The 21819-nt window shown below is 47.3% G+C and overlaps 1 protein-coding gene across 6 annotated transcripts in view; it reads left to right on the forward strand.

The window, feature by feature from the left end:
- The window catches only part of MACF1 (microtubule actin crosslinking factor 1), a 270575-nt gene that overhangs the window by 51238 nt on the left and 197518 nt on the right, over positions 1-21819 (forward strand). For 5 of the 6 annotated variants that reach the window (XM_066638183.1, XM_066638186.1, XM_066638185.1 and 2 more), the window contains exons 1-15: positions 2431-2537; positions 3286-3392; positions 5024-5143; positions 6459-6554; positions 7006-7133; positions 8032-8125; positions 9667-9821; positions 11010-11304; positions 12609-12737; positions 13273-13350; positions 14667-14828; positions 15529-15633; positions 16267-16362; positions 18108-18233; positions 21264-21416. In XM_066638183.1, the coding sequence (XP_066494280.1) occupies positions 2441-2537; positions 3286-3392; positions 5024-5143; positions 6459-6554; positions 7006-7133; positions 8032-8125; positions 9667-9821; positions 11010-11304; positions 12609-12737; positions 13273-13350; positions 14667-14828; positions 15529-15633; positions 16267-16362; positions 18108-18233; positions 21264-21416 (1941 nt within the window). In that variant the 5' untranslated portion in view covers positions 2431-2440. Of the gene's footprint in view, positions 1-38; positions 206-2424; positions 2538-3285; positions 3393-5023; positions 5144-6458; positions 6555-7005; positions 7134-8031; positions 8126-9666; positions 9822-11009; positions 11305-12608; positions 12738-13272; positions 13351-14666; positions 14829-15528; positions 15634-16266; positions 16363-18107; positions 18234-21263; positions 21417-21819 lie in introns of those variants that run through there. The other variant, XM_066638188.1, reaches the window with a different exon arrangement.

Genomic DNA, 21819 nt, shown 5'->3' on the forward strand with positions numbered 1-21819 from the left:
TAGTATGACTAGTTCATGACCATGCATTTCTCTTCCAGATCTCCGATATCTACATCAGTGGAGAGTCGGGGGACATGTCCGCCAAAGAAAAACTCCTTCTATGGTCACAGAAAGTGACGGCGGGATATGTGGGAGTCAAGTGCACCAACTTCTCATCGTGCTGGAGCGATGGGAAGATGTTCAATGCCATTATTCATAGATATAGGTAGGTTGCTCACGACCCTTCCCAGTTCATAAAATAGTGTCCAAAAAATGGTCGGACGAAAATGGGCAAGTTGCCAATTGGAAAACACTTGAAATTTAGCTGTTTGAATGTAAATGTTAAGATTTCTGATTTTAATGTTTCATTTCGATTTTGCACTAAAACAGATCTGGTTTATACAGAGATATGATGGTAAATGGCACACAGAGTATGTGCTCCTGCTTCAGCGTCTAATGCAAAAGGGGCAGCAGTTCTCCCTTGGCCCAGTTTTTCACCCCACATGTGCCTCAGTATGCTCTGTGCTGGAATGCTGTCCTCAACTAGAAGTTAAATTTCCGTCTCCCAATTTTTTACTGTTAGGCGTAAAAAAGGTTGTACTCTCATACTTGTGTAGTACAGGTTGCCCCCCCCCCCCATCTGCAGGTTTGGGACCCACAGATTTTACTTGCCATGGGTCCTGACCTGCATTTGGAGGGCCTCACGGAACCTCCTAGATGCAACCAGAAGTGCCTTACGATTGTGCCAAGCAGGTGTTCTGAGGTGTGGAGAGACCACATGTGACCTCTGCGCATCTCAGAAGGCCTCCTAGAGGCTTCTGAGAGGCATTTCTGATTTGACGAAAAACCAGAAGTGCCTCTCAGAAAGCCTCTGGGAGGCCTTCTGAAGCTCAAGGAGGTCATGCCTCCAGACTCAACTGGAAGGTACTTGAGGTCACATCTGGAGGTCCTACGTCAGTCTCAATATCCATGGGTTTGGTATCCATGGGAAGGAAGGATGCCAAGGGACGAAGAGGTCCAGGAATGGATCCCCCGTGGATAACAAAGGCCAACCTATAATCTGTACGATTTGGGCTCTGTGTGTGTGCCTAATGTCAGCGGCCTGGGCTGTCTTGAATACATATAATGGTTCTGGGGTCCCCTGTCATGTCTCCCAGACAGAATTAGCCTGTTGAGGCCACCTGAGGCCATCGCCTCAGGTGGCAGATTGGTGGTGAATGAGATTGGTGGCCCGGCTGCCTGTCTCTGCCATTCCTGCTTCTCCCTGGAAAGGACCTTGGATACTGCATCCCAGTGGGTGCCAAACCCGAGCCTGTGGGCCAGATCCAGCGCCCACTGCAATCCTTCCCCTGGATGAACGAAGCTTACCATTCCACCCGGGGGCCTCTCCATTATGCCACAGATCAGGTGTCCGTTTTGGAGACTGTTGCTCTACCCCCACCACTCTCCTCCACACTTCTTTCTCTTCCCCCCATTCATTTTTTCATCCAGAGAGTGGGAGGAGGAGATATTCTGATGCAGAACTCTGACTCTCTGTGGGGTATGCCTTGCCCTTCCCCTTGTCCCAAGGGAGCAACAACTTCCTAGGAATTTGGGGAAAGCTCCCACAAGCTCTCAGGGCAATCACTTAGGCTTAATGGGAAAACAAGCCAAAGCCTCACCTGGGCTGCAGAAGAAACTGGTTACTTCACACAGCAAACCATCACATGCTAAAGGGGGAGCTGTGTTGCTCCACACCTGCTTCAGATGGAGGCTTCATGTCCCCCAAGACCACTCAGTTCCCCACTGGCCAACCAGATGGCACAGGGTGAAGGGTCTTCCTTCCTTATTATGTCTTCTCTTGGGAGAGCTCCTTTGTGAAGAGTGGTCCTCTGGCTCACCTTCCTGGACCTCAGCCTTGTCTCTCTACACCCTTCTGAGCAGCGCAGGTGGAAGGCAACGCCCTTTTTTCATACCTGCTTCTGCTCCTTCCCCAGCTGTCCTCCTCGCTGTCCCGTGCATGCTGACCTTTCCTCTCTCTTCCCTGCACCCATCTTCACCTCCGTGTCTCCTTTTATCTCTGGCCCTTCTCTGACCCCTTTCCTCACCAACTCTGCCTCATCTTTCCTTGGCTGCTAGGATTCCTTCTTGACCTGCACTGTCTGTCTGCTCTTTCTTCTCCCTCCATTCCTACTCTTGCTGCAGCCTGTGGCAGACTCTTTCAAGGGCCAGTACCAGCTCCTGCCATCAACTGAGGCAGGTGGACAGCCAGTTCATTGCTAAGGGCCTCCATGACTTGCAAAGGGCCACGGTTGGCCAAGGCTGCAGCATACTTCTGGGAGCCTCAGTATGTTGCGCTATCATAAGAACTTTGTCACAGAGTGGGAAGGGTTTTCTTCCCCAACTCCTTCCCTATTTTTGTTTCTAGCAATGAGTACAACGAACATTTTTGCTGTTTTCCTGCAGACCAGATCTAGTGGATATGGAAAGAGTTCAAATTCAGAGCAGCCGCGACAATCTGGAGCAGGCCTTTGAGATCGCAGAGCGGCTTGGGGTCACCAGATTGCTGGATGCAGAAGGTGATTGGCGGGGATGGGGGAATCATCACAGGGAACACAGTGGTTTCTTTGAATGTTGTGTTCAATTGATATGGATTGTGCGAGCCACCTGTGCCCTTTGAGACACTCGGACACTTTCAGGTAGGATGTTCAGTCTGGGGTTATCACACTTTGGTAACTCTCTACAAAAGGTTCACATGAAGTCTTCATCCATCCGTTGTCCACCTGTATTCTCTTGCACACATCATCACATTTATGAATACAGAAAAGCTGACCCACTCTACTGGCCGCTGTGGGCCTTGGAATGGCCTGCAGAAGCTTCCGAAAGCCACTTCTGGTTTAGCATGCCATTCCGATGCCCAGAGAGGCCAATAGAGTGGACCGCCAGCCCAGTGCGACCTGGAAGAAGCCTCCATGTCCACCCAATACTTCTGGAATGGTTCCAATTTTGAGCCATTCAGATGCAAGAGTGTCTGGAGGGCCCAGCTCATGACCCATCAGTGAGTCGAAACCCACATTTTGGGAAAGGCTGGTTTAACTAACAAACTATTGTACTACTTTTCTAAGTAGAGAGATCCTTTTCAAAGTGGAGCATTCAAACCTTCATTCTCCCATTAGTAACCCGAAGTGGACCAGTCTGGGGAAAGTTTTACTCTTTGATTCTACCCCAGTGTGTAAAGGGGCTCAGTCCCTTCATGGATAGCAAAATGCAGCTGGTTTCTTTTCAGTTCATCCACTTGACTGCTTTGTTCCCTTCTCTCTCTTTCAGATGTGGATGTCCCCTCTCCAGATGAGAAATCTGTAATAACTTATGTGTCTTCAATTTACGATGCCTTTCCCAAAGTCCCAGAAGGAGGAGACGGGATCAGTGCTACTGTAAGTTCTGTCCAGGTTGACTGTATCAACACTCACATAGCTTTGGAAGTGAGCTGGTCTGAACCCCTTTTAAGTTAAGTTAACCAATTCCCTTTGGTTAAGGGAATTGCTCTTAACCAAAAGATTCTATGCTCTTGAAAATGTATGGGAACAGGGAGAGCTGGCAGAAATGACCAGCAACTTTCACCAACCAAAGGATCATGTATTCTATGGTATTCAGGTGTACCTCTTAAAAGACCATGAAGTGTAAGGACGGTTGCTCCTCCTTTTTACTAAGGGTAGGTCAGAAAGCAGCAGAGTTAAGAACATAAGAACAGCCCCACTGGATCAGGCCACAGGCCCATCTAGTCCAGCTTCCTGTATCTCACAGCGGCCCACCAAATGCCCCAGGGAGCACACCAGATAACAAGAGACCTCATCCTGGTGCCCTCCCTTGCATCTGGCATTCTGACATAACCTATTTCTAAAATCAGGAGGTTGCGCATACACATCATGGCTTGTACCCCATAATGGATTTTTCCTCCAGAAACTTGTCCAATCCCCTTTTAAAGGCGTCTAGGCTAGACCCCAGCACCACATCCTGTGGCAAGGAGTTCCACAGATCGACCACACGCTGAGTAAAGAAATATTTTCTTTTGTCTGTCCTAACCCGCCCAACACTCAATTTGAGTGGATGTCCCCTGGTTCTGGTATTATGTGAGAGTGTAAAGAGCATCTTCCTATCCACTCTGTCCATCCCCTGCATAATTTTGTATGTCTCAATCATGTCCCCCCTTAGGTGTCTCTTTTCTAGGCTGAAGAGGCCCAAACGCCGTAGCCTTTCCTCATAAGGAAGGTGCCCCAGCCCCGTAATCATCTTAGTCGCTCTCTTTTGCACCTTTTCCATTTCCACTATGTCTTTTTTGAGATGTGGCAACCAGAACTGGACACAATACTCCAGGGGTGGCCTTACCATAGATTTGTACAACGGCATTATAATACTAGCCGTTTTGTTCTCAATACCCTTCCTAATGATCCCAAGCATAGAATTGGCCTTCTTCACTGCCGCCGCACATTGGGTCAATACTTTCATCGACCTGTCCACCACCACCCCAATTAAGTTAAATTATGTGGCTGGAGCTTGCCCACTATCTGGGGATGCTTTTTCAGTGATCTTCAGGTGGTGGAATGACCCATTCAGTCTTTTTTTTTAAGCTCTGTGAACCCAGTTCAACACTTGGTACCTCAGGCAGCAGAGAGGGCACTGGTATGCAGAGAGAGGGAGAGAGAGAGACAGAGCTTCTGTATGTACCTGTAGGTCAAGAGCAGGGGTGTCAAACATAATACCCCCAGGCCGGATGTGGCCTCTGGAAGCTCTTTATTTGGCCCTTGGGCTCTATCAGCACCACCATCAGCTCTTGAGGTGCTACTGCTGAAAGGGGAGCCCACCTGATAATTGTGTTAGTTAGTTTGTCACCTGAGTTGACCTCATGGATGGTCAAGCCCTGTTCTGCATATTTTGAAAGCATGCAGCAAAATGGAAAGCATGCAACTTAATGCTACTTTCTCAACTCAGTTTGCTCTTGACTTGATATTTTGCCCTCAATATAATTCACTCATGTAACAGTCCCCCCTTTTCTCTGTTACCACAGGAAGTGGATACACGGTGGTTAGAATACCAGAACAATGTGGAATCTCTCATATCCTGGATCAAGCAGCACACGATAACAATGTCTGACAAATCTTTTCCCCAGAACCCTGTAGAGCTCAAGGTAAGCATTAGATGCATCATCGAGGATAATATAGAATGGCATCCCTTTAATGCAGTGGTTCACAAAGTACCTGGTTCACAAACTTACACCCCTGTAGCTTCCTCAACTGGGCACCACCATCTTGGATCTCATGAAATCTCACAAGATCTAAGATGATGGCACCCAAATCTTGGTCGATTTTGTGAGTTCCAACATGAGGGCACCCAAATCTTGTTGGCCAGATCCTGTGCCCTGCATAGCCTCTTCCCAGCATGAATGGTCCTTGTGGGAGCCTCATGGTTGCGGTGCCTCTCTCCCCCAAACTATGCCTTGGCTTGCTGTGTCTGCCCGGAAATCCAGGCGCAGTGGCTGCTTGGTGACAGATCCTGGAAGTGACAAGTTGGGGCTCAGTTCAGGGGAGAGCGGCGCCATGACCACGAGGCTTCCCGGTGGAATGGTAAGTTCCATTTGCGCCAGGGAAGCCTTTTCTGGCACACAGTGGTCTCCAAGGTGACTGTTGCCCTAAGGCATCCCAACTCGCACTTTGGGTACCCCTGCTTTTATGGATGACTTCTGTAAATCCTTGCCACCTCCTTTGTGGCCTCCATGGGGACCCAGGGGATAGGAGCGTATTAAGGGTTTGTGGCACAGATGACTCAAGTGACTAAGCCAGGCTACATGCACCAACCAACTGAACTGGCAGCACCAGGGTCATGATCCAGGCTGAGGGAGAAATGGAGTCATTCATTGAAACTCTCAGGGAGGAAATCAAATTGGGAACGTAGCCGCTCCATGCAATTTCTTTGGGGGAATTGTAAAGACCCAGGCATCAGTTGAGATCCCTCCTTGTTTCTCACCCTTCACCTTTCAACTTTTATCCGTCTTCACCTTGAGGTGGAGACCCGTGTGGGTGAGGATGTGATGCCCTTTCTCTCCACCCCATTGGTTAATATCTGTGAAAAAGACAACAGAGCCAGTCCAGACTTCCAGGCACCGGGGTGGCTTGTCAAATGCTTCCCTCCACTTTTCCGCAACAGGCCAGCTTCCTCCACCAATCCTTTTAATCTCTTCCTGCTCCCTGGATTTGTGAAAGAAAAAGTGAATGGAGCAGAAGAGAAAGTGTGGAGCAGAGTTGTGGAGCAGGCTGGAGCATCACCGGTGGTAGCTCACCCCATCTTCTCTCCTTGCTGTTTTTCCTTCTGCTCCATTTTTAGTGCTTCCTTTTTTAATCCAGGGAACAGGTGGGTGGGAGTCCCCCAAGAATTTGCAGCTGCCTTCTATTTGGGCCAGGCCTGTAAGATGGCTTCATATGGTGAAGAGCTTTCTGTACTTGCAGGCACTTTATAACCAGTATATACACTTCAAAGAAACAGAGATTCCAGCGAAACAGCAAGAAAAAAGGAGTATTGAGGAGCTGTATAAGCTGCTGGAGGTAAGACAAGTTCTCAGGTGGCATTGCTTTGAAATAGATTCATCAAATTGTAGGAGTTGTAACTATAATGGAAGGAGCTTTGTTTGGCTTGGCACCACATAAAAACCTTTGGCAAAGCACTGGCTGAGCGATTGCAAAGAGAGGCCTTTTCCATCGTCATTACCAATGAGAGGTAAAAAGTCAGCAACTACTTTTGGGGGAAGGCCACTTTGAGGAGAGCAGAGGCCTGGGTCAGGTCTCCCCAGACAGGCTGTGTGGCCACAGCTGCTGTTCCCACACAACTCTTTGGTATTGGCTTTGGCACTCCTAGTTGCCACTGAGCCTTAACTGACTCTTGGGGTGTTCCAGCTTTTTGTGCTGAGGTTTGTGAGCCACCTTAGGCATTAACCTTAGCAAGAGAAAGGCGGGAGATAAGTCTTTTAAATAAATATTATTCCATTGTGTTTTCCAGGTCTGGATGGAATTTGGCCGCCTTAAGCTGCCACAGGGCTATCACCCCAATGATGTAGAGGAAGAGTGGGGCAAGCTTATAATAGAGATGCTGGAACGTGAGAAGTTGCTGAGACCAGCAGTGGAAAGGTGGGTGATGAGCTATAAAATGTGATGATCATTGTAAACTTTTTCTCAGGTGGTGACAATTGTGAAGCACTTTGCATGGTGACAGATGTAGTCACTTGCACTAAATGGGGTTGAAGTCGTTCAGGGGTTCCCATAGTGTTCATTGTGATGCCTTAGGGCGTTGTGGCACACTCCTGGGGGTGCTTCAGGATGTCCCCGATGGCTCTCCACCTGTTCTTCAGGTGCTGCCATCTTGGCTGTCATGAAATCTAATGAGATTTGAGTGCTGCCTTCCAGGTTCTCATGTGATTTTGCAAGTTCCAAAGTGGCAGTGCCAAGCTGAGCCAGGAAGAAGAGGCAGCAGGTATATTTGGGTACCACTAAACTAGTTCACCTCCAAGATCCTTCCAAGTCTAGCATCCTAGGATTTTAAGTGCATCTCTGTGTCATATCTGGAGCTGAAATCCTGACCTTGGCTGAAGGCAGTGGGATTGACTTATATGGAACCGCTTCTCCCTGAGCCAGACTGTTCTTCTCCCTGGCTTCTCCCTGAGCCAGACTGAGCAGACTCCCTGCTTCAGTGCTGTTTACACAAACTAGTGGAAGCTCTTCAGGGCCTTGGGCAGAGAAGGGCCCTTTGCTGCCTAACTGGGGGTCTTCTGTGTGCGAAGCAGGTTCTCTACAAAGCTACAGCACCTCCCAAATTATGCATGCGCTGCAGGTAGAAGCACCAACCACCTGGAATTTAACCTGTGCAACAGAGCGATTGGGACTTGCACTACAGCATTGTTCGAAACTGACCCTTTTGGGTGTGTGTGTGTGAAATTATTGTGTTGAAACCAACTGGTTTTTTTAAAGTTAACAAAACTGTAATGAGTGCAGAAGGGGGATGAGTTGACTGACTGACTCTCTCTTCCAGACTGGAGTTACTGCTACAAATTGCAAATAGAATTCAGAATGGCAGTCTCAGTTGTGAGGAGAAGCTCACTCTGGCAAGGAACACCCTGCAGGCTGTGAGTCTTGGTTTTTTTGTCCTTCTTTTGGGTTTGGGTCTAGTTATGACATAACCGGTTTACCAGATTGGAGGAGGAGAATTACCTGGGTAATTTTCACTCTTTCATGGCTTATGGCAGTGTTTCTCAAACTGTGGGTCGGGACCTACTAGGTGGGTCACAATCCAATTTCAGGTGGGTCCCCATCCATTTCAATATTTTATTTTTAAGATATTAGTCTTGATGCTACCATGCTATGTGACTGCATTTGGGGAAATGTTACAGACCTGTACTTTGAACAAGTTACTATGTATATTCTTTTAACAATGATAGTCAATGGGACTTACTCCTAGGTAAGTGTGGGAAGGATTGCAACCAGGATTGTTAAAAATGTTCCTGCTTGATGATGTCACTTCTGGTCATGACATCACTTCTGGTGGGTCCTGACAGATTCTCATTCTAAAAAGTGGGTCCCAGGTATAAATGTGTGAGAACTACTGGCTTATGGGCTTTGCTATACAAAGGGAGTAATAGCTATCTCCTGATCACAACTACGGAATGGTTTAGACTGCTGCTGCTGAGTTAAAATTCCCCAAATATAGGGAAGCAATAGACAGAAATATACAGGAAAATTACTTAAAGATAAGTCAGTAAAGACTTTTTTGGACAATTGGAAACCATTCGTGGACTTCCTGCATGTGACAGGGAAAATGGGTCTAATGAATTATGGATTTGATGAGTAGATCATTGATACAGAGATAAAATCTTTTGTTGAAAATAAAATAAAGAATTGATAATTAAATAATTGTTAAGTTGAGGAATAGAAAAAATGTTAGAATAATTTAAGAAAGTATTTTAGAAGTAAGTAATAGACTGTTAAAGATATGATACTAAGGGCGCAATCCCAACCCCTTATGGGCAATGCAGCTTCAAGGTAAGGGAACAAACATTCCCTTACTTTGAGGAGACCTCCGTGAGTGACACCCAACTGCAGGATGCGGCACATGTCCCATTGGCACCGCTATGCCAGTGCTGGAGAGCACTGACATAAGGGGTTAGGATTGCACCCTTAATATGTTTTATGATTTTGCAGAAGAACAAAGTGATTTAGATTTAGGACTCCACACTTGCTACATAACTTTCAATATTTGTTTGTATGTTCTAGGGTGTGTAATCGTGTTATTGTATGTTCAAGGTTTTCTGCGTTTGCGTTTGTTAATTTTAGTTGTCTTAATTAAAAATATACAGAAAGTTAGGCAGAAAAGAAACAGGGGAACCCAAGGAATCATCAGAGTGGTGTAGCCAAACAGGCTTTTCATATCCCTCATAAAAGTTGTATTGTTGGGGCACATTCTCTTGATAATGCGCCTTAGAATGTTGGTTAACATTCCATGACATCACAACTTCACAGCCAATGGCTGGGTGAGAGTCACAGGTGAGAAGTTGTTTTGTTTTTAATATGAAAGCTCATGGCATTAACCACATTCAACATATCGTGACCTTTAGAAAAATCCTGTGGATAGATAACTTTATAAATAAATGAATATCTTCTCTCTTCCTAGGATGAAACGCACCTGGAGTCAGGTCAGCCAGTTCAGTATGAATCTGATGTTGTCATGTACCTCCAGGAGTGTGAAGGGCTCCTCCGTCAGCTTCAGGCAGATGTTCAAATACTCCGGGATGAGAACTACTACCAGCTGGAGGAACTTGTTTTCAAGTAAGGGGTGTCTGCATGCCTCATCTTTTGGGAAACCAGATGGGTTTGGCAGAGAATGCATGTTTTTGATCATGTTATGCTATGTTGATCATGTTATGCTGATCATGTTGTCATGTTATGCTGTTATGCTGCTATTATGGTAACAGTGGGGGTGGATGATCTTGGTATTTGGAGTCCTAGGTGGGGTGAGAAGATTTGTTCCTGATCCCAAATATGGCAATTGTTCCAAACTCCTGGTGTGCAGAAGATCCATCTGTTGTATCTTTTCAAACAGGGCCTTATAACAACATTTTAGTGTTTGAGGTCAGAAATTAAAGTGGGGCTCACAATGCACTTTCATTAACACAAGGCACAATCTGCTGAGAAATTCTCCTGCACAGAACTGGAATGAACAGGAGCGGAGGAGTCTGATAGCATTCATTTAATTGAGGCTCGTGCAGCAGAATGTCCCAGTGGATTCGCCCCCTTTGGGCAATCTGATGCCCATTCACTCTGATGCCCTGAATGGCACCCCAGGTTCTTTGCATGGCGCAGGCACCCTTGTGCTCAGGGCAGGGCTGCCTTTGTTTCCACTGAGAGATTATGTTGGGTGTATCTCCTCGCCTTCAGTATCCCAAAGGATGGGGAGGATTTAGAACAGTGTTTTTCAACCTTGTCCCCTGATGTACATTTATAATGATCTAATTATCACCAAGTGTACCACCAAATGTAACTAGTGATGAGGTCATCGCCAGTTACTTCCAGGTTGGGAGGCCAGGCACAGGGCTGCAAACAGCGGTTACAGGCTCGAGGCAGATGGGAGGGCTTTTTCAAGTATGCAAAACCCATGGGCTGGAGATCTGCCCACCAAGCTGAGCCTGCTACCGCTGTTTGTAGTGTTGTATCAGGAGCAGTGGGTGTCCCCTGGGAAGCACATGTGCCACTGGACAACACTTCAGGTACCACCTGTGGTACATCTACCACTGGTTGAAAAATGATGATTTAAAGTCCTTGTTGGGAGTGAAGGGGGCTTCCAGCTGAGGTGCTAGATGAGCACATTGGATCACCTTCCGAAAGCCCAGTGGAGATGTATCCTGAGATAGATTGTGTGTATGTGGACATCCTACCCTGGTTGAACAACGACCATCTTCTCCTACCAACCTGTGGCGATTCCACTCCAATTTCCCTGCCTTTTCGGTTCTCTTTCAGGATTGTACGGCTTCAAGATGAACTTGTTACCTTGAGGCTAGAATGCACCAACCTTTACCGGAAGGGGCACTTTTCCTCGCCCTCTTCCTTGGACTTGGTCCAGCCTTTCTCCCTGAGCACCATGCACCTTAAGGCCGAGCCCTTGCTGAAGGGAACGCACAGCGCCACCACTGCCTCTACCTCTTGGTTCCGGAAGCCCATGACCCGGGCAGAACTGGTGGCCATTTCTTCCTCTGAAGATGAGGGCAGCCTCCGGTTTGTGTATGAACTGCTCTCCTGGGTGGAAGAGATGCAGGTGGGTTGCATGACATTAAAAAAGGGGGCATTTGAGGTGTTCGTCTGGGGGAGGGGACAATAGGTGTGATTTTGAAAAAAAAAATATTTGGTGATTGTTCTTAAGTACTTATATCCTGCCAAATTCTGTAAGCACAAGGGAAGTAGCATTGTGGTCTGACAGTACAGTGGGCCCTCATTATCCATGGACTCTGCAACCGTGGATTCCATGATCTGTGGGTGCCTCCTTGATGCAACTGGAAGTTGTGGACATGAACTGGCCTGACCTCCAGGTATTGCGGACGCAACCCTTTCCCCACTGGTACTCCAGGATCTGTAGAATTTGCTATTCACAGGGCTTTCCAGAACAAACTCCCTGTGGATAAAGAGGGCCCACTGTAGTAATAAAAAGGGGGGGAGTCAGAAAAATCAGGACTGGCATCAAAGTGGCATGTTATATGCTGTTGCCTGTTTTTATGGTGCCTCTCTACACCAAAAACCCTTACCTTTCCCTTACCTGACTCTAAAGCCCTAAGGCATCACGTCGCACACTTGGGGAACAGCTACTCTAGATTGTAAGGGAAGAGACCTGTCCTCTCATTCTGTGTAGAGTGCCACATATGTTGGATGTGTAAGTCATGATAGCAATGTATATAGTAGGGCTGCAATGTTTGATGAAAACTAAATGCCAGGCATCGTCTTTGAAGAGGCACTTCCCCTTCTCTCACACTAAAGGGGGAAACATGATTGCCATAGTCTTAGAAGAGATATCATCTAAAAGCCAAAGCATGCCCATGTTCAAATTGAACCAATTGACGAATCTACTGATAAAATCAACAAAGATTGTTTCTAGTTGAGTGACTGTCTCAGGGTGAAATCCTATCCAATTTTCCAGTTCCAGTGCAGCCATGCCAATGGGGCATGCACTGCATCCTGTTGTGGGGGAGAAAGTCACAGAGGCCTCCTCAAGGTCCTCATTTGTTCCCTTACCTCAGGGCTGCGTTGCAGCTGTACTGGTGCCAGAAAGTTGGATAGGATTGGGCCCTTGGAGCCCAATCCTATCCAATTTTCCAGTGCCAGTGCAGCTGTGTCAATAGGGCATGCACTGCATCTTGTGGTGGGGCAGCAGTCAAAGAGGCCACCTTAAGGTATGGGAACATTTGTTCCCTTACCTTGGGGCTGCATTGAGGCAGCACCGGTGCTGAAAAATGGGATAGGATTGGGCCTTTAATCAGTTGTTTGCTGTCATGAGCAAATGAGGGTCCCTTTCTCCCTGGGTTTACACTGGACAGTACTGACTGGTTGCCTCTTCCGTACTTGTTTTAGATGAAGTTGGAGCGGGCCGAATGGGGGAGTGACTTGCCAAGTGTGGAATCCCAGCTGGAGGTCCAGCGCCACGTCCACGCCAGCGTGGAAGACCTGGGCTCCAGTGTGAAAGAGGCCAGGATGTACGAGGTAAGCAGGAAACTTGCAGAGTAAAGCAAGGCCCTGTTTTCCCCTATTAAACTACTTTGAGAACATTTTTGGCTAAAAAGTAGTGTTTAAATGCTAGGGGTGAAACTAGTGTTTGTGTTGGGGAGGGCCATAAGCACAACCAACTCTTGAGCTCAGGTCAACCAGGTGGGTAGCGGCCTTTTTGAACTTGCAGCCGAGGTTTGCTGAGCGGAAAGACCTGCTGGGTAGACCTGGGCTCCCATTTCAGCTAAACTGTTAGCCACCAAAGCCATGCCCAGTGGGAGTTCCCCTGGCACCCAACTTCACTCCCCATCCTGGTGGGTACCCTTCCCCACTGGCACAACAATTGTGGGGGGCATGCACCCATGCTCCCCCCCCGAATCTCCCCTGATAAATCTTCTAAATACCAATAACGCATTAGTTTGGAAAAGTGAGGGGGGGAGTGAGAGTGAGGAAGCAGATGTTTTCAAAAGTAGCTGTTTCTCCAGGTCTGACCTTTTGAATAATGTTTTTATCCTTTTCTTTCTGCATCTAGAGTAAAATGTCTCAGAATTTCCGCACTAGTTACACGGAGACACTGGGCAAGCTGGAGACCCAGTACTGTAAACTCATGGTGAGTGTGCCTCATGGGGCCTATTTGTTTGGCCAATAGGGCATCTTGCTCTAAGTTTCCCAGAGTGGTAGAAGGCCCTGCAGAGCAGCAAAATGTGCCCTTCATCTTTGTTTGTTTAACCAACCAACCTTTATTGTCATAAAATCCTTCCTTGTTGTTCATGCTCCACCTCGCATCTCCCATCAAGGTTGTGCTTCTAGTTTGCAAGAAGATCTCATTTAAGAAACATCTGAAATCCAGTGGCCCCTTCTCATCTGCGGGTTTGGCATCTGTGGATCTGACACAAAGCGGGTGCCTATCCACATTAGAAGGGGCTCAAGAACTCCTGGATGCTCCTGGAAGGGTCTTCAGGTTGCATCTGGGAGGTCCTTTGAGGCCTTCCCATGGATTTCTATATCTGCAGATACTGGTGTCCACCCGGGTCTGGGAACAGATCCCTTGCGGATACCCACTTTATAATGTTTTGTACCCGCGAAAGTATAATGCCTCCCCCCAATATCTGTGGCTCTTGATGGCTGTGTGGTGACTGACCTGCTGCCCAGGCTACATGTTGGGTTGTGGTTTTCTTTTTAAAAAATGTAATTAGTGATGAGCATCCCCCTCTTCCTACACCCTCATGAAGTGGTTTGCTGACCATCTCCTGTGCTGCATTTGCACAGTTTGCTAGATTATTTTAATGAAGAAATTGGCCATATCTCCATCTGCTACTGGTGCCATTGAAAAGGGACTTGCAGGCAGGGTTGGCCCACCCATAAGGCCTACTGAGGCAATTGCTTTAAGGCTATAGATTGGTTGTGAGTGTGCATCTGTCTCCCTTCGTGTTTCCTTGTCCTTTTCCCTGGATTTGCAAAGGAAGAGGGGAACTGAGCTGAAGGGAAAGTGTTGGAGACAATCATTTTCTCCATTCTTCTGCTCTGTACCTCTTTCCTTTTTAAATCCAAAAAGAAACTGAAATAGTGGTCATGTGCTGGCTCATGCATTGGCTGGGGGGGGGTCATTGCTAGGGTAGGGGGAGGCAACAATTGGCACAGCACTAGGTGTGAGGTCCTGGAGTGACCTTCCTCGTGAGCTTTATGTGCAAATGCCGAATTTATTTATGAAAAGTGTATATATGCCACGACCTTTTTTCCTAGTCAAGAGGATGCCCTAAAAATGCCCTTGGGAGGCCTTCTGAAAAGTCCTGAAGAACAGCTTGATGATGGTTGGATGGGGCTTGCTAAAAAACAGCATCTAAGAAGGAAGGAGAGTGCTGGGAGGTGACTGTCCCCTACCCCAGAGGTTTAGAAGACATGACAAAATGCATTTTTTGTGTGCAGGAGACCTCTAGTTTTCGACTGCGCCACCTCCAGAGCTTGTATGGGTTTGTGTCCAAGGCTACGACAGAGTTAATTTGGCTAAATGAAAAGGAAGAGGAGGAGCTGGCATATGACTGGAGTGACAACAACCCTAACATGGCAGCCAAGAGGAGTTATTTCTCAGTGAGTGGAAAAGGCTAGATGTTTTGGTTTTTCCCCCCAGAAATTTAACTGTGGAACAAAGTCCACCCCTTTCCTTGTAAGCACTTGGCCCCTTTGGGGCTTCCCCGTGTTGTTTTGTTTTCTTTTTTCTGATGCTATTGCTGCTATTATGGAAGTGAAGTCAGGGGCAGACAGATCCTTCAGGCAGGTTGCAGAACCTGAATTTTAGTAACAGCAGAAAGACCTTCTCCCCAAACTCTTAAATTTTGGTAACTTAAAAAAAAAAAAAAAAAGGGAAGGTGTCTCTACACAGTCTCATCAAGATTTCTGTGGGCCCAATCCTATCGCCAGCCACCATGCTGTGGCACAGCGAAGCCTAAAGGGCTACCTGCTGTATCCTGTGGGGGTGGGGAAGCAGTTGGAGATCTCCTTGGAGTAAGTGAACTTTGGTTCCCTTACCCCATGTAGAGCGTCTGCCGCCCCATGGGTCTTCTCAGAGTTGCACCAACTATTTAGCTGAGATATTATCATTTAGCTGATGCAGAACAGAGGAGACCTGTGCTGGGATCAGAGGCCCGACAGGGGATGGGATTTGGTGGCAGCCTCTGCAACCATCCTTGCCCCCCTCACAGGCCTGAACCACCCCTGAACCTCCTTCTCATGCCCAGTTTTGCCCCCTCCCCACCTATGCTCAGTTGTTTTGCATGTTACTGCTCTGCAGGAGCTCACGATGGAGCTAGAGGAGAAGCAGGATGTCTTCCGCTCCCTACAGGACATGGCTGAGATGTTGTCATTGGAGAACCACCCAGCCAAGCAGACTGTGGAGGTAAGGGATGGCTTGGAGGAGTGGTTGTCACGTTTGTGAACTCCTTCTGCACTTAATTCAAGACCAGTGTATTGAGGGGTGCTTTTTATGTCATGTAGTGGCCAATGTGTGTGTTTACCGTGGATGGTGTGTGTGTGTGTGTATATAAGGCAGCAGGTCTGGTTCTCTGGTATGTGCAACTGCAAGATAAATGTTGATGGAAATGCACAAGTGCTTCGTGTGTGTGTTAATTTTTTCAATGTATTAACAAATTTATGGTGCCTATAAAGCTTGTTGGCAGCCATGAAATCGCTTAGTATGAAGTGCTGCTTAGTTTTTTGTACAATAGTTTGGAGCGGTGCATACCTTATGTCACGCAAAGCAGGTAAATGAAAAAGTGAACCAGCTATTTTCTCTGTCTTGTCAGAACTCCTTGACAAACCTGCCATTTAGTCAGGTGGTCCTTCTTGCACTCCTGGCCATGAGCATGGCCAATCAGATTGTCCCAGGAGCTGTGGCTGGGCCTTGAAGCTACCGCTTGCATGCCCTAGTTGGTGGGCGACATCAATTTCCCATTTCGTGCAAGGTTGGCCACATCTGCAGCAATGCAAGTGCCTTCTAACCTGGCTTCTTGTGTGGCTTTTGTCTCACCAGGCATATGGTGCGGCCCTGCAGACCCAGTGGCAGTGGATCAAACAGCTGTGCTTGTGTGTGGATCAGCACGTGAAGGAGAACATGGCGTACTTCCAGGTATGGGGACAATAAAAAGGCCACCCCAAAGCAAGTGTGGGTGCTCTGTAGTCCAAAGGAAGCTGTGCAGTGTCCAGTCAACCCTGGACATTAGAAAGGTCACCTCCTCTTTCTGCTGAGGGAACTGGAAGCAGGGCTGGCCTGTCCTGGCCGGTCCATACAGGAAGTTGACTGAACAGATGGACGGGAGCATCTGCCCGGTGGCGTCACCCAGTGTGGGAGGCCAGCATGTCACCCCCATGATGTGGGGCATCACCCCCTCCTCCCATGCAGTAGGTGGGGCAACACCCTGAGCTGTGGGCTTGGCGATGCACCATCGCTCAACTCCCAATGGTTTTTTGGCTATAACTTGTGATAGAATAGGGATATTTCAACACGGTTTGTTTCATGACAATCTGCAGGAAATTATGCATTGAATGGTATATAACACCATGATATTATTTGAAAATACCAAGTTTTTAAAAAGTTTGGCTAGTCGTGGTGTCACCCCCCCATATGCATCACCAGGTGTGGGCCACACCCCCGTAGTGTCGCCACTTCATCTGCCTTTTTCTGTTCTTCCTCCTCCTTCCTCCCAGTCTCCGGATTCAAAAGGGCTGTGGGGAATGATCAGAAGAAAAATTGTGGAGGAATAGTTATCTCTCCTCCACACTTTGTCTTCTTCCATTTTGAATCTCAGCAGCAGCGAATGCAAAGCAGGTACACCATCAGGTTGGGGGGGGGGTTGGCATTTATTGTACTGCTTCAGGCATTATGTGGATAACCATGTGAAGAACAGGTAGGAGGGGCCACCAAGGGCATCCTGTGTTGCTCCTGTGAGTGTGCCACAATGCCCTAAGGCAGGGGTGCCCAAACCCCGGCCGTGGGGCCACTTGTGGCCCTCGAGGCCTCTCAATGCGGCCCTCAGGGAGCCCCCAGTCTCCAATCAGCCTCTGAGTTTTGTTGGAGCCCACACTGGCCCAACACAACTGCTCTCTGCGTGAGGGCAACTGTTTGACATCTCATGTGAGCTGTGGGATGAGGGCTTCCTCCACTGTTTGTTGTTTCACATCTGTGATGCAGTAGCAGCAGCAAAGGAAAGGCCAACCTTGCTTTGTGCAAGGCCTTTTATAGGCCTTGAGCTATTGCAAGACCTTCATTCATTCATATAAGTTCCATCTTTAATATATTCATTTATGTAAACTTATGTAAATTTATTCAAATTTGAAATGTAAATTAGTTCTTTTTCCCCTGGCCCCTGACACAGTGTCAGAGAGACCATGTGGCCCTCCTGCCAAAAACTTTGGACACCCCTGCCCTAAGGTGTTGTGACAAACACTGTGGGAACCCCTGGCTTAACCCTTACTAATTCCTTGCTCCTGAACAATAGTGAAAGCCTGTCCCCCTCTCTCTCGTTTCTTTTTCTTGCTTTGCTTAGTAGGACAAGAAATCAGTGTTTGTGTTTGGCAGTGCAAAGATCGATGCAATTAAGCAAAATCTTGGTATTGCCTGAGGAGTTGTTGTCTATTTCATTTCTGATCAAACAGGCCTGGGCTGACCCAAGCCATACAGTGGCTAAAAGGGGAAAGTCCTGTTCCACCTCTCAGACTTCCTCCCCTCCATCATCCTGCTTTACTGACCTTTATTTTGATTCTAAGGAGGGCTTTGATTGGGTTAAGTGGATGTTTTCTACTTGCCTTCTTGCAAAAAAAAAAAGTTGCTGCTTCTTCTCTTGCTACATGGAAAACCCTTTTGTGCTCTTGCAGTTCTTTGTTGATGCTCGGGACTCGGAGACGTACTTGAAGAACCTCCAAGACTCCATCAAACGGAAGTATTCTTGTGATCGCAGCACCAGCCTGACACGCCTGGAGGATCTGCTCCAAGATTCCATGGTGGGTGCTCCTTGAGAGACTTGATGTAAGGAATGTGCACGCCTGTTGGAACTCTGTCCTCAGTGTCCTTTTTAATTGTCCCCAGATTTGTATTGTTTAACAATCCTGGTGTGTTGCCTGCATCCTTGAAAATCCCAGGATGTTTGTTTCAGTTCTTGCCCATCCCCACTCTCTACGAAGCACCTCTATGTTTGTGATCTTCTAGCACGCCTGATTTTTTTTTTTTGCTAATCCTGGTTGCTGCTGTTGCTCCTTGAACATGCTTATACCAGTGTATCTCACCTAATATTGCCCATGCCAACTGACAGCAGCTTTCTAGAATCTCATGCAAGAGGCCTACTTCCAGCTTTGCTGTCTAAAATCCTAAAGATTCAACCTGAGACCTTCTGCATGCAAAGCATGAACTCTACTACCATGCTGTGTAGCACTTATCAACAGTTGGTGAGAAGCTGTCAAGAAAATAGCAAGGATGTACTCCCTACCCCCTCTCTCTTGGTGAAGAGGAAGTTGGCATGTCGAATGGAAAGAGCGAGGCTGAGGGAAGCATTGGAGCAAAAGGCTGGACATGGAAGGAAGGGAAGATAGGAAGGGAAGAGGTGACTCCTATAAGGGAGGGATTCCCAGTGCATCACAACATCTTAGAGCATCGCAGCACACTCACAGGGTCATCTCCTACTGTTCTGTTAGGCGCTGCCATCTTGGATCTCACAAGATTTCACAATCCAGGATGGTGGCATCTAAATCTCATGAGGTTTGGGCACCACCATTTTGGATCTCCTGAGATCATGTGAGAGTTGGGCACTGCCTTCTTGGATGTTGTGAGGCTGAGCCAGGAAATAGAGGCTGAGGAGGCGTTGTGACCCAGGTAAGCTTAGGAACCTCCTCTATAAGGATTGATTAAGGAGGAGGCACATCTGTTTGTTCAGCTTCATGAGAGGAAGCCAACATCCTCCCCATGGTGAAGAAGTTCTGTCTTGGACTGGACAGTGTTCAGATCTATCAAGCACTCAGGCACTTGGATCCTAGTCTTTGGATGTGGCATGCCTCCACCAGCATCTCAGTGAGGAACATAGAGACACTCAGTGTGATGATGTTGATAAGAAAGTCCAACTGGATCAGGCCAAAGGCCCATCTCATCCAGCATCTTGTTTTCTATAGTGCAATGTTTCTCAACATTTGTCCTCCACTGTACCACATCACACAGTCCACCTATTTGAAGTACCACTGGAAATAATTGGTGATATCATTGCCAGACGTGAGAGGGCCTGATATCATTGCCAGACGTGGCACGTCTGGGTTGAGAGGCCAGACGTGATGCAACTAACATCAGTAAGAAGCTCAGAGTGGACAGAAGGGCTCTCTCAAGCATGGAAAAGCATGCTTTGGAGTCTCCTACCACTGTTCGTTGTGTCACGTTCCTAGTCTCAGTGAAGGGTGGCAGGTGTCCTGAGGTCCCACGAGTACCACCAGATACCACCTCAAGTACCACTGGTGGTACCCCTACCACTAGTTGAGAAACATTGCTATAGTGGTAACTGCCAGATACTACTGGGAATCCCAAAGCAGGAGATGAAATCATTCTCTCCTGCTGTGGCTTCCTTGCAGCTGATATTCAGAGGCACGTACCACTGAATCTTGGAGAGAGATACAGCCACCATGACTAGGAACCACTGTTACATTTGTCCTCCATGAATTAACTTCATTTCCTTTTCAAATCATCATTATATTAATTGATCTGCATGATGAGCAATTATAACCATTAAGATGTAGGGTGGAAAGCCTTCTCTGCAGAGTGGCATTCTGGACACCAGTCCCATGGTGGGCAAAACTTTCCCTAGCGTCTTGGAAAGGGGGAATTAGAAGTTTTAAAAGTTGAGGTCACCAGAAAGCATTGGTGGGGAGGGACTCAAGGATGAGGGGAAGTCTTTTATTGTTGTTCCATAGCCACAAAGGGAGCTGAGCTTCTGGGAGTCTGCTTGTTTCCATACACTTGCTGTCTGGCTAAAGACCTGTAACCGCATCATCTATAGCAGCAGTTCCCAACCTGTGGTCTGGGGACCACAGGTGGTCCTTGAGATCCTGAGAAGCGGTCCACAAGGTCTCAGGAAAAAAAAAGATGATGACACAGCATGATGCTTCCCCATGGACTACCAGAGAGGGCTGAGAATGGAACCCCTGCAGCTTGCATTTCTGTTGTCTTGCCAAGCTCTCCCCCATGGGCTATCAAATTGAATTGTAATTTTTTTTTTGTCTGGTGGGGATGCAGGGGGTTGTATGTGGTACATGACAATTCCAACGTTTGCCTCTGTGGTCCGTGGGCTCCTAAAGGTTGGGAACCACTGATTTATAGAATGTGCGAACCAGAGGGAGTTGGCTTTTGCTGCTCAAGTTTTCCGCAGGCAGTCCAAAATGAAAACTCTGGCCCCCGTTATGTGTTGCTTCTTTTATCATAATGAATGAGTTACAGTTGTATTTCTTCCAACCATGCTCACCTTGGACAGGCACAGGTAGCTTGATTTTAAGCTTCTCTCTCTTTTCTTCCTTCCTTCCCCCCCTTTCTTTTCAAGATCATATTTGCATTTTTTCCAGCACTAGGTTTTAAACTGCTTCTGTAAATGCATCGGCCTTCCTGAAATATCTTTTCAGACACTTCTGTGGCCATTGTTTCATTTATTTTGCCAAAATCAAGCATTTTTGTTTTCTACAATGGAAAATAACAGGTTTTGGGCCTTGTTGCACTGTTCACTGTTTTGTAGATAACTTTGACTTTGGGGGTCTGGTTGTCATGTGTTAACTTGCATGCAACTTTGGGAGTAGTGGGGCAAGGAAGATAAATGGGAGATAAGGAATTACACTTCTTGGAATAGTATGAAATGTGGACAGACCCTGAATTCGGAACTCAAAAATGCCCTTGAAGAAGATCCGCACTCTTGAGAATGTAGATATGGGGTAGTGGCATTATCACCATTCTTGGGTTCTCCTCGCCCTTTCGCCCGTCTCAACTGTACTTTGCCTTCTTGTTTTGGACAGGATGAAAAAGAGCAGCTGATCCAGTCCAAGAGTTCGGTCGCCAGCTTAGTGGGCAGATCTAAAACCATTGTCCAGCTGAAGCCACGAAACCCCGACCACGTTTTGAAGAACACCATCTCCGTGAAGGCTGTCTGTGACTATCGCCAAATTGAGGTGAGTGGATAAGCACTGAAGTGAAACTTCCCATGTCAGGTGATCTCCCTGAATCAGAGGTGCGTGACTTTGAATCCAGACTCTACTCAGTGGTTCCCAAACTTTTTAGCATTGGGACCCACCTTTAAAAAAAGTTTCATTTTACCAGCTGCTCAAGGCTCTGTAGCTATAATGCTTGTTTCTATACTAGAGATATTCAAGCAGAGGCTTGACAAGCACCTGTTGGAGATGCTCTAAGAGGATTTCCTGCCTAAGGCAGGGGGTTGGACTAGATGACCCTATTAGGTCCCTCCCAACTCTGTGATTCTATGTGATTGGGCAGCAGTGCTCCTCCCAAGTAGCAGGTTGTTTAACCCTTGATGCACATAGTCTAATCTGCCTTGTCAGTTTCACAACCCACCAA

Source organism: Tiliqua scincoides, chromosome 10, assembly GCF_035046505.1.
Source record: "Tiliqua scincoides isolate rTilSci1 chromosome 10, rTilSci1.hap2, whole genome shotgun sequence".
Classification (NCBI taxonomy): domain Eukaryota; kingdom Metazoa; phylum Chordata; class Lepidosauria; order Squamata; family Scincidae; genus Tiliqua; species Tiliqua scincoides.